The following is a 13,347-nucleotide window of genomic DNA, read 5'->3' as shown; positions in this document are numbered from 1 at the left end:
GTTAAAAATACAGTTTTTATAGTATAAAAATCATTGTCTATACTAGAATGTCTCCATAAAACATGAAAACCGAACGTGTGTGTTCACACACACACACACACATACACAGACACAGCCACACAGACACATAAGTCCAATAAGGCTGAATCTTTGACAAACAAAAAAACAGATGCATTACAAATCGTACTTGGGGGCATATTATTATTATTATTATTTAATTAGTTAAATAGCCTAGGTATTAAATATTAGTTAAATATGTATTATTTATTCATTTACATAATGCCATGTAAAACAACTTGTTGTTTTACAACATAATCAATGTAATTATCTCATGTGTGTATACATATTTATAAGGTGTGATATGAAGTTTTTTAAAAGGCATTATGCATATTTATTTATGTATTTAATACATTTATAATCTTTTATATTATAAACTATATATTCATATTTATTTTAAAATTAGTGACTGATAAAATTATTAGTAGTATTAGTAGTAATAATAGTATGTTTTTTATTTATAATTGTAGCAATTTAATTATATATATATATATATATATATATATATATATATATATAATATTAATATAAATTATAATACATTTATTAAATGTAGTATATATATATTTTATATATTTATATAAAGAGCACTTGAATATGACTGTGTGTTGCCCCCTCATCTGAGGTTAGATGAGTCATGTTGTCAGAGCTGTCCTCTTCTCAGCTGATTGGCAGACTTCCTCCGAGAGAAGCTGAAGGAGAGAAATATGGAGAGGGAATGAGGAGGAGAGCGAGAGGAGGAGCGGTGTGGGGATTTGGTTTGCTTCAGTGCTTATTAGGATTTAGCCCTGATTTGGGCTCTTATGAAGGCACTCAGGTTGCATTTAGCCAAGCTGTGAATGTCTCAATTTGGCCTCCAGAGCTTTAGCTCAGTGCTTGCTAACCGGGCAAAACATTTCAGGTCACAGTTGTGTTTTATGTAACCCTTGAGGAGAGCTTATAAGTCTGGTGAGGTGACAGCTGTAGACAATATTCAGCTCAGAAATTTCCAGAAGGCACAATAAGAGCTGATAAGAGCCTGAGCGATTTTAGAAATTAATTGAGAGTGTGACTAGGCATACTAGTTAAATGGAGGAAGATTGAAGCCTTAAAGCATCCAATCAGAATTCAGATACATTACTAGCTGTTATTTTATAATAAAAAATAAAAAATAAAAAAATCTGTCATAATTTACTCACCATCATGTTGTGCCAAACCTGTATGACTTTCTTTATTCTTCTACAAAATTTTCCTTTTTGCTTGAACTATCACATTCGTAAGTATTTATAAAACGGATAGTTATGTTTCTAAATTCTGATTGGATGACCTGTGTTTGAAGGCTGTAAAATCTAAGCACACATTTGCTGAATTTTGATTGAACCAACTGTCCCTTTGGCACTTGCAGTCTTTCATGGCGCAATAGCAGCACGCTAATCGTCAAGGTGTGTGAACTGCTAATTGTGTTTGTTCTAGGTTGTTAGGTTCTATGTTCCTGCACAGGAAGTGCAGCTAGTTATGTTGTCGCTACAGCAGTCCACCACATGCACGGTACTGTTCCGAAACGTTAACGCCACATCTGTCATAGGCATCAAAACCAGAGAGGTAAACAAAGAGACTTGGTTTTACATCTCACTCCCCTACGCCACCCTCATTCCTGCAGAGATATCCGTCTGCTCCTTTGTCTGCCAGATACACTCTACTCTCTCATGACAAATGAGGCCTGTCATTGTTTAGAGCCCTTCAGGAACAGCTCCTTATGTCAATGTCCAACTCTAATACGTTCAGGGAATGGTTTTATGAAATCATAAACAGTAAATGGAGATGCAGGTATAGAGGCCCGGCAGTGCCAGCGAATGACAAAAAGAGTTCCTGGAAATCTAACACTAGCCGGCATTGAAATTGAATCCCTTTATCTCTCCGACGTTTATTAGAGGCAGGAACAATTGTCTGCCATGTTTTTCATATCCTGAGATTTGAATGTGATTTGCGCCGAGCCTGGCTGATACAGTCCAGTTGTTTCTTCTTAAATAACATTAGCACCTGCGTTGCATTGCCTTTTCAAAGATATCAGTGAATGAGCCGTCTTTTCATTAGAGTTTAGAGGTTACGCGCTGAAGTGCATTTTGCGGCAGGATCAGATACTTGTAATGGCCTGACCCATGTTTCCCCTGCATACGATATGGTAAAATGTGGAGGAAGTTATGAGGAAGTGGTTGTGTTTATGTGCTGGATGTCCTCGACCCCTACAGCGGCCCCTCAGGCTTTAAGACAAGTCAAATCCTATTATCTCCCACCCTGTGTCTATTGAATCTTTCTGTATTGAAATTCAATAGAGAGGCCTTGCGTAATCCCATAGAAACATTCTGCTTAAGGGAGGGGATTATTAAATGAGAGAGTTATCTTAAAATGACATTGCCCTGATGGCCACAGAGGCCAGTCACGTGTCTCTCTTTCCAGGCTATGAGGAGATATTCAAAGTGGCATACAACCCCAATTTATATGAATTAGTATGCAGTATGTATGCTATGTAGTATGCACAATATAAAAATGCAAGTAATGGGTGGTTGACTTATTACGTGCCAGATTGTGTAGTGTACACTAGAGTTGTACTATTTAGTTCTAATTTATTATTTTATTCAGTTATTAGTAATTTGTACTTCATCTTATACTAATTTCATTTCATTTAGTTGCCAGGGCAACATTTCTAATGTTCATTAAATATATATTATTATTATTATTATTATTATTATCTTATTTCAACTTTACATGAACTAAAACTATGAAACATCATATTTGTTAATTTAAGTCCCCCTGTGGTAAAAAAATCAAGCTTTTAATGTTGTTTATGTCTATGAGGTGTTTTTAATATGCTTTAAGAGAAACCATGTGCAAATTCATAAGTCAACACCATTGCTGAGTATTTTCTCCTTAAAACTGCAGTGAACCAAAGACAGTTTCAAAAACACGGTTTGAAATCGCTGGTGTTTCTGACGTCACAAACTACTTTGTAACAAATCACGTCAACGTGTGATTATCAACGAGTGGATCTCTGAGCTGGAGTGAGTGAGTGGAGGCGGGGCTAATTTGATATCCATAGGGCCGCGTATACTAAATGAAGCAAGTGTGCAGAGTTACATTCATGCTATTTTAAGGCATGACAAAAACAAATATTTTTTAAATATGTCATTTTGGGAATCATAGGTGAGTTTTAAGAGATACAATGATTGACTACTACAGGGGGACTTTAACAATAACAACAATGCTAAAACAAATGTCTGTTATTATACAGACAAGTAAATAGAGGCAAAATAGTGTCAAATGTTTCACTGTTATAGCAGATTTCAGATGTGACGATTCGATTACATTGAATTTGTCATTTCCAGTGTGGGTGTGTTTAGAGAAAGGCTTATCTTAAGCCCTGGATAGAGTGTCTTCTTCCATTTTCTTTCCCCGTGTGTTTGTGGGCAATCAGATGGACCCTCACCCTCCACCATGAGTGTGATGTGCACGTCCTGATATCATATGATGCAGTAACACCAGCTCTTAGAGTCTCCACACAGCCTTATCACACACAGACCAGGAAGCAACTCACTGTGCTGGTGATTACCTACCGTGTGTGTGTGTGTGTGTGTGTGTGTGTGTGTGTGTGTGTGCTCCAGTAATGATGTCATCTTCCAGGATGTAATTCACAGTTATCTAGGAGTGTGTGATTTCTATTTCTCTGCCTGAGGTAGCGAGAGACACCGAGACACCTCTGCTGGTATATTCTCTCTCTCACACACACTTGTTTAGCCCGGGGACCAGGTATTGCTCTCTCAGGATGTGATTGTATTTCATATGAATTTCACACTTGTTGGGGGAAAAAACCCTAGCATATCCTAGACTGTTGTGGAAACACATCCATATTCTACAGAGGTTTTAGACCCATTTGCTCAACTAGCCATTAGATTGCTGCTGCTTTTTTTCCACGTTTACCTTTCAGCAGCAATGCACTTGTTATAAAAAGCAGTGAATTAGCAGCTACATCCAATCATACATCATTTGATACTTGTCATACATTGTTCATCTCAGGTAAACTCATGAGCGATTAGTTTAGCGGGGAAAATTGTGGAAAGCAGAGGCCAAAAAAATTAGCTGAGATGTGTGTACGCTTGTCTTCACCATGCAAATAACATTGTCTTTATTAATGCTGATGCGAGGTAGCTTTTGCGAACACCCTTATTTAGGAGGCTTGGGTCGTGCTCGGCACCAGAGCACTGTTTACTTACTGTCATTCCTTTAAAAAGACAAACGCAGACTGATGCATTATGTATGAGCACGGCGAAGGCTGTGGGGTTTGTCATTTTCTGTCTTGCAAATTTGTTCTCTACCCGAACAAAGGGCAGTAATTGAAAAACGCACACCTCTGCTTTGACGTCTGATTGGATAAAGAGGGATGTTGTTGAAATCTGTTCTGCCTGTTTACTGCTGTGATAGCCAATTAGCACAGGGAAAATATGTTTAGATTATAATCAGCGATACATCGATGCGATGTGACAGCGTTGCAGTCGGCTTACTCAAACGGGTCATACTTCATCAGGGGCGTACGTTGGGCTGTCGGGTCCAGTTGGACTTCTGTGCAAGAGATGGGGGAAGTGAATCAGGATATGTAGATGAAAGGTGAACTCATGAACTCATTTTGTAAATGATTACTCACTTGATTGTTGACTATGATATCAGCACTGCTGAGATCAGACATTTCATGTTCATTAAATGGATGCATACTTAATATGATAAATCCTACTTTATTTCTTTTTCATCTCTCGTATTTTCTCTCTTTTTCATAAAGCCCCCCCCCCCAAGCATTATTATAACACAACACACAATTATCGAACATCATAAAATGCTCTCGCCATAAAATATTTGAGCAATGCCGTAATCAAATTCCACGGATGACCGCTGCTCGGTAAATTAAAATGACGATTAAGTTCGTCTCATAAACAATGTTGTCTCGCGAGTGGATCGTTTTCATCACTTCTCACCTCCCCATCGCATTTTCTCTTCTCTTACATTCAGGAATCATATCTAAAAGCTATTGATTGCCATAAACAAAGAGCGAGAGTCAGATGGGTATGAATTTTTAATGGGGCAAACCTCCTGGAGATATCCGAGATGTAGATTTCTGTAGCGTTCGCTTCCCCTTGTCTTTTGATTTACTATACGTGTTAGAGCGCATGCTGTGGGAAGAGACCGCTGCAGTCAGAATCCTAAATAGTGAAAAATCTCTGTTGCGAATTGCGATGCATGACGACTGGGCTGTCTTATACAAGAAGCATAGACGTAGATTTGGCGGTCCCAAGTGTACCATCTCCATTCCTCAAAAGTTTGTAAGGTAGTGAGTTGTCTATAAAAGTGATACAGGTTGTACTTTTCATTATCATTTAATGTTAAAATCAAGTATGTCTAAATTCTAACTTATTCCACTGATAAGAAGAGTGCGAGAAACATTAATTTATGCCTCATCATTAGTGTTGTAGTGTTGACTACAGTAGATTCAGGCAGTGGTTCTGGTTTCTTTCTGGTATCACAAAGTGGCTATTTGGGTCTTTCTTCATGCCGGAATGCAGGAATGAACATGTGAGATGTTCAGCCTCTCACAGGATCTTCTCTCAACCTCTGGCCTACTAGATATGGACACACACTAGGGCTGGGTGAAATGGCCAAAAAAATCATATCTCTGTATTATTTGGTTAAATGGCAATACAAGATACAAAAATCTGTATTTATTTAAAATACAGCATGCTAAAACCCTCAATGACCAGTTACATCTCTCGATGTATCCTCTATGTAATTTTTTTAATTTGTTTTAGGCCTAGTATTTTTTTAATATTTATTATATTGACATATTTGTTGTTGTTTTTTGTTTTAATAAATGTTATAAATGTATTTATTTATAAATCACAGCACGTAAAAACCTTAAAGCTAAACATAAGTTTATCCCTGGTGCTTGCTTGCTTGTTTTATTTATTTTAATATTACAAATGTATTATTAATGAATTATTTTTAAAGCACTGCTGGAAAAATAAATCTTTAAAAACTCACTAGTAGACTATTTTACTAAGTATACTAAGTATTGGATAACCATTCCTTCATTTTCCCTGACATGGAAATTATGCTGTTGGGAGGAATCTTACTCAAATAGTACTTATGTCTTTAATTCTGTCAAACATTGCTATTCAAATAAACATCAGGTTTCCCTGAGCCTCGTCACTCCAATGTGAGCAATTTCTAGTGTTTCACTCTTTGCTTGAAATTATTTGTGTTGAATATAATTTGGGTTTGGCTGAATGAACAAATTATGACTATTCAATCTTCACCATAGTCATATTATTTTCCCAGCTTGAGTTCAGCACGGACGACATGAAATGGTTGTGGTAAAGCTGAGTCTTTGAAAGTCATCTAAACAGATGCTGGAGGCTATAGACTTCTTCTCTCAGAAACACTTTGTAAACTTTCAAAGATTGTTACTCGGAAGGGAATTTCCTGTGGTCGTAAGGGCCTATGTGTGTTTGGTCAGGCTGCCTGGGAGTTCTGATATGACGCTATGGACAAGTGCCAGGAAGGAACAGCCAGCACCCCTCATCAGCAGGCCAAAACTCTCCAGTACAGCGGCACGGTGCCCAGCCTTCACCCCAGACGCTCCGCTTCTGATTAGGCTTTCTAAGAGCAGAGCCCTACTTATCTCTGTTTCTCTCTCTCTCCTTCTCTTTCCAGCCACTACAACCCAACAAAAGGCCCACCACACTCAATACTAACACACTCTTGAACCTAATTTGAATCTATTTGTTTGGACTATTTAGGAGACCATGGAATGTCCCTTTTGGCTGACTTTTTATTTGAATAAGAAAACTGAAATGGGATGTAGTGGTGTAGTGTAGTGGTTAAGACACCAGGGGTGGTATTTAGAAGGTGGCTGATTCGATTCCTTCATTCTCTGACTATTTAGTTCTAGTCTAATAAAAATGAATATGTTTTTCTAGCTCATCAGGTAAAGCATTGTGCTATCAATGCTATGGTTTAGGCCTAGTTGTTCTTTGCTAACAGGTGAGGTTTAGCCACCAGCGCATCATCTCAATGAACATGTTCAGTGATTAGTATTGATTCTAGTTACTGAGATCAGAGTTCTAGTTGGTGTTCATATTGGGAGAGTGTTTGAGCCATAGCCTAGCGGTTAGCACCAGTGTCACCATTTTAATTAAACTTTTTAATTAAAATGTCATAACTCAATCGTCCGGTGACATTATAGACTTCTCTGAAAATATATGTGTGTAATACATGCGTATTACATGTTCAGTAGTTCAAAGTGACCTCACCAACTACTGGCCTAGCATGCATAATACAGCGTTTTTAATTGTTTTCGCTGATCCATGTGAACAGGGATCATTTTGACAACGTTGTCGCCTGTATGTGAAAAGCACAAAGGAAAAACTTTTCCGTTTTTAGTACATCGTTGTCGTGTAAACGTACCCTGAAAATAGTGTTAACAGACCTAGCAATATATTTATATTGCCAGCAACCTGTTACTCGCATGACATCGTAGCAATTAGCAAACAATAATGATTCAACAGTCCAATCAATTGTCGATAGACAAAATCCTACCCTACATTTTTAATATATGTCATAAATAGAGAAGAAAAGCTGATCACAATTTTCATCCCATGTTGTCATTTTGCTTCTCAAGTAAATGCATCTACATGAAAGTTTGGATATTAGAAAAACAAACCTACAGAGTAAGAAAATATTTTGTTGCAGTGTAGTTACTCTCCAAAACTATAGAACAAATGCTTTGATATGTTGAGATGTGGTGTTCATGCATTTGGTGTACATGTCTTGCCCCTTCAAAAAACAACAGCAACAAAAAGTGAACCTGATGACTCCCGTTATAAATCAAAGAAACAGTGGAAAGTTGTGAAAGTGACACTTTGTATTTCTATTCATGTTTTCAGAGGAAAAGCAAGACAGCAGCGAATGATGTGAGAATGTATAGGAAGGTGGAGGTGGAGATTGGATCTTGGCGGTGCAGGGTTAGCCTGCCGCTCTTTGCTGGGTGTGGATTTATGGGCGAGCAGGGGAGCTGGAAGCCTTGATTAAATCTGTGACCTTCACCACTCACACAGGCAATCAAGGCGAGGATAAATTCATCATTGCATTGATCCATCAATTGAATTGCGTTTCCGACACTAGCGATGGCTTGACCTCGGCGGCCGGCAGGATTGTCTAATTTGCTCGCGGTGCAGATTGCTAACGCTCTCGCCTTAACTGCACCATGAATTTACGTCTCTACCCCCGAGACGCACCATCACGAACCACCTCCCTCCCACCAACATCCCCTCGACGATTTGTATGCAGCAAAGCAATCAAATAAATATGCCCTTTCCAATTCATTAGCATTCACACGGGCCTCTAAATTTACATATATTAGAATATGCAGAAGCCCTTTGTGGTGTTTTTATTGCCGCCTTAAGCTGGAGTGAGGCTAACACTATGCTAAAGGCCTACTCGCCACCTTCTTCTACTCCTCTACGCGCGCCATCTTTCAACCCTGTGTTTGTGTGAACACTTTGCATTCATAATTGGGTAAAAGGCTAAATTCCTCCTCACATATTTCAGAAATTGGGTCATCCATTGGGGCTCTGAGGCAAACAAATGAATGTGAGATGCAGATGTGAAAAAGATGGAAAAGAGACAGAGAGATTAATAGAAAAGAGAAAGCTAACTGTTTTCCCTTCACAGAAAAGGGGAGTCAGGTTATCCGGTTTGTAAACATAATCATGGTGTACTCTGAGGCAGGGAAATGTTGGAATTTGAATCCAAGTTTCAAGGATGTGTTTTGGTTTTGTGAAGTCCTTTAGGGACACTCTGCTACAAGAAACTATTTGTAATTCTTGCACTCGGGCTCGGTTTTCTGCAATGGTTATTTAAGTCCGTGTTGACTGACCCATTTTACACAACACAGGATGTTGTAACAACTCCGAAAAAGAAGAAAGAAATGTCTATTTACAGCTGAAGTGTGTACTTTCTGTGCCACCAGCAAACGGAATTACAAAAACAATAACTGTTTTTAAACAGGTTTATCTAAGGTTGTCTGCCACTGGTAAGACAATCAATTAGTTGCACTCTAAACTCATCCTATTAGCTTCTGATGACTGTTGGTTTTATATGTTTTTTCTGCTGGCCAAAGCTGGTCATTTGTGGACATTAGAGGTGAATCTGGAAGACCACCTTAGTCGATCTGGTTGATCATCTTTTTAAAAACGAATCTAGTGTAAAAGCTGATATGAGTGCTCTGTAAAGCTGTAGCCGATGTCTAACCTTTCAGTCTTCTTGTTTCTGTTTTGCAGCCTGCAGGTCAGGCACCTACAAGGCCTCTTCCATGGATGCCTACTGCACCAAGTGTCCTCCGCACAGTTTCTCCCATCAGGAGGAAGCCTCAGAGTGTTCCTGCGAGAAGGGATTTTACAGAGCTGACATGGACCCGCGGTCAATGGCCTGCACCCGTGAGTACTACAACCATCAATCTTTTTTAGGTAGATCATGCATGAATGTTGATAGGCAGAGAAATCCATGGATGGATGAACTGATGGAAAGAGGGATGAATGGATAGGGGGAGGTAATTATGAATGCATGAATGTATAGTATAAGTGTATGGATAAATAGACTGATGTGTGGATGGATACATAGATGGATGGATGAACTGATGGAAAAAGGGGTAAATGCATGGATGGATATGGAAAGTTGGTTGAATGGATAGTTCTTATTATACATGCATGGATGAATGGACAGATGGGTGGATGGATGGAGGGCTGGAGGCTGTTTTTCTTATTTATTCTTATAGACTGGGCTCAGTACATTTTCACCTTCATCACTGTCTCATCATCATAAATCACGTCAGATTGAACGTTCAGCTCTGCATTTACAAGACTGGTGAGGTCACCTTATATAGACCAAGAGAGTGAGTCATTACCTATATATATCTGTGTGTGTGCTTGGGGTTGAAGCGTGGAAGAAAGAAAGAGAGAAATGAAAAAGAAAGAAAGGAAAGAGGAAGAACGAACCCCATACGACAGATCCTAATTAAAGGACTCATTCATCTGATAAGGCAAATCATGCATGCAGCTAAACATATGGATCTACTTAATGACCTTCAGTTGTAGTACATCACACACACACTTACACACAAACTCACCCCCACCCCCCACACATACACACTGCTTACTTAATGTAATGATAAAATAAATTAGGGCAACAGCAGTGAAATGAGACTGTTTGTACTGTATATGAAAATCATGTGCCAGGAAATAAAAATGATGTGCTAATGTGATTACTGAGAACCAGCTGTAAATCACACACTTGCATGTGAACAACATCTCATTCACATCCTGGTTTATCCGCATGTCAATTTTGTTTTTACCTCAAATTAGAATTCGTATGCTAATTTTTAAGATTTAATTAACATCATAGTGTTTCAATATTTGGGAAACCAGTTTAAAAAAACCCATTATGCCCTTATGCTTACTAATGCTACATTTAATCGAAAATGCTGTAAAAACTGTAATATTGTGAAATATTATTACAATTTAAGATAACTTTTTTAGATTTTTAGCAGCCATTACTCTAGTTTTCAGTGTCACACGATCCTTCAGAAATCATTAATTTGGTGTTCAAGATACATTTCTTATTATCAATGTTGAAAACAGTTGCTGCTTAATATGTTTGTGGAAACTGGTCTACATTGGTTGAGGTTTCTTTGATTTAACAGAGAGTTTAAAATAACAGCATGCATTTGAAACAGAAATCATTTAATCTTTTAATTATCTTTTTTGTTTTTTCACACAAAGTTGAACTGAACTTAATCAAACTTTTTTTAACCCTTAAAAAACACACTCTCTTTCATCTCAGTGATTGGGCTGAACTTTAGGTTGTGCACCATATAGACTTCATCCACAGGTGACCGCAAACACACACACTGATCTGTGTCCCAGAGGAACCCTCCCTTTCCACCAGCTTGTAGATCTGGTGAAATGTCACCACCACAGACATTTTAACTCCTCCACCCTGATCCCTCGTTTCCTCTGCTTCATTTACTCTCTCTATCTGGAAACTCTCTTACAGACTCTTCAAACCCTTTGAGCAGTGAAAGCAACCTTCACTGTCTAGGAATAGAGTTGAGCGGGTTTGATTACTGAGGCTTTGCAAAAACAATTTGTGTCCTTGTGGAATATGTGCATTTGCGGATCTTCCCATCTTATTCTCTTTTCTTTTCATCTCGCACACTCATATGAGAACCTATTTCAAGCAGACACCCTGCTGAACGCAGTAGTGTTAAAAAACCTTTAGCTGTGCATAGTTGCAGGTTTAGCAGACTGTTAAAGAAAATAGAAATACCCCATGGCAGCACTATCCAGCCCCCTACAACCTGCTCAGACCCTCCTCCGATGGCCTTGGATGAATGCTATCCCCTAATGCACTGCAGCAAGGCAATATGGGAAGCATTCAGCGTAAAAGCTCTAGCAAAACAGCACTAGAGAAGGTATTTTCTCAATATTTTTTGCTCCTTGCTGTCTCAGTTGGTGTGCTTGCTTTAGCGAGAGTGCTGCACAGTATGGGTTTTCCTATTTCTTGTTGGCAAAAATTTTAAGAAAAGTACATGAGAAGTTGCTCAAATGTAAGTGCTCTTTTATAAGAATTGCTTTTTAGATTTGGTATTGACATAAAATCATTATTTTTATATTTTTAATTGTAAATTGAATAAAAATTATATTTAAATATATGTATGCACAAATTAAATGTTTACAATAATAGGGATTTATCTCTCTTGAGAAATTTTATGATGTTGATTGTAATTGGATTTTTTTATATAAATTTTATAATATTTTAATAAAATAAATGCACAAATGGAATGTTTAAGATTATTGGGATTTATGTCAGTTTCTATGGAGAAATTGGATGATAATAATTACTGAACAATAATAGCTAATTTATGTTTAGATTTTAGTTTTAGTTTTTTATGTATTATAATATATTACTATTTAGATAGATAGATAGATAGATAGATAGAGAGAGAGATAGATAGATAGATAGATAGAGAGATAGATAGATATTTGACACATTTATGTAGAGAAATTAAATGATATTCATATTAATTGAATGGTATTGATTGATTTATGTTTTAGAGTTTTTATTTTTTGTTTTTTATAATATATTAATATTTAAATATAAAAAAATATATATATGCACAAATAAGAAGTTTCAATTATAGAGATTTATCTATCAATTTTTATTGAGAAATTGAATGGGATTTTTTACTTCTGGAACACAACTGCTCAATAGGAAAGTTGACTGTTTTCTGCCGTGGAACAAACACTGGGCCAAATATTGTGTTAGTATTAGCTACATTCCCAAGTGACAAATGAATCTGAGCCAAAATACCCTTTGATCAGAAAGACTTTGACATCAACACCAGAACACCATAAAGTATCGGAAGTGGTTTATCCTCCTTTTAAATGTTGATAAACCTATTTATTTTGCCTTTTGAGAATTTTTTTTGTGAGAAACACTGGTTTAGATTCATTCAAACACAAACTGAATTAAAAGCCAACTTTTTGTTCTGTATTTTTTCTTTTTTTTTCTCCCAGGGCCTCCATCTGCACCCGAGAACCCCATCTCCACCCTAAACGACACCTCTGTGACACTAGAGTGGAGTCCTCCGAGAGACAGCGGTGGGCGAGGAGACGTCACATACAGCGTCCACTGCAGGAAGTGTGCCGGCGACGGAAAGACATGCAGCCCCTGCAGCAACAACGTACATTTCATACCTAGACAGTTTGGTCTCTCGATCCCTAAAGTGTTGATCACGGATCTGCTGTCCAACACCAACTACACCTTCAGCATAGAGGCGGTGAACGGGGTGTCCGATCTGAGCCCGACCCCTAAACAACAAGTCACTGTCAACATCACCACCGGTCAGACAGGTAGATTGCGTCTCTGTTCCATGGTCATTTTTAAATGTCGCTTGGTATATATTTTTGTTGCGTTGTGCTTGGTAGCCCCACCCACAGCGAAATCTGATTGGTTCAAAATCTAGCATCAAATATGGTCTGATTGTTCTGAAATTGTCACTTTGTGCAGCATTTTGCTTCCAATGAGGACTGATAAATTATTCAACGCTCAAACGTTGCGTTGTGTCGGACCTGGTTTGGATGCAATATCACACTTTGAATGCCAAACGCTCATTAGATTTCCGTAAACAAAACCCACTCCAAAATATGATTT

At 37.9% G+C, this 13,347-nt stretch overlaps 1 protein-coding gene across 3 annotated transcripts in view; it reads left to right on the top strand.

Annotated features, from left to right (window-relative positions):
- Nucleotides 1-13,347, top strand: part of epha4b (eph receptor A4b) — a 127,394-nt gene that overhangs the window by 51,864 nt on the left and 62,183 nt on the right. For all 3 annotated transcript variants that reach the window (XM_084411636.1, XM_084411635.1, XM_084411637.1), the window contains exons 4-5: nt 9,417-9,572; nt 12,711-13,046. In XM_084411636.1, coding sequence (XP_084267762.1) covers nt 9,417-9,572; nt 12,711-13,046 — 492 coding nt within the window. The remainder of the gene's footprint in view (nt 1-9,416; nt 9,573-12,710; nt 13,047-13,347) is intronic.

Source organism: Rutilus rutilus (assembly GCF_951802725.1).
Source record: "Rutilus rutilus genome assembly, chromosome: 6".
In the NCBI taxonomy this organism is placed as follows: Eukaryota; Metazoa; Chordata; class Actinopteri; order Cypriniformes; family Leuciscidae; genus Rutilus; species Rutilus rutilus.
This window is presented reverse-complemented; position numbering and strand designations above follow the sequence as displayed.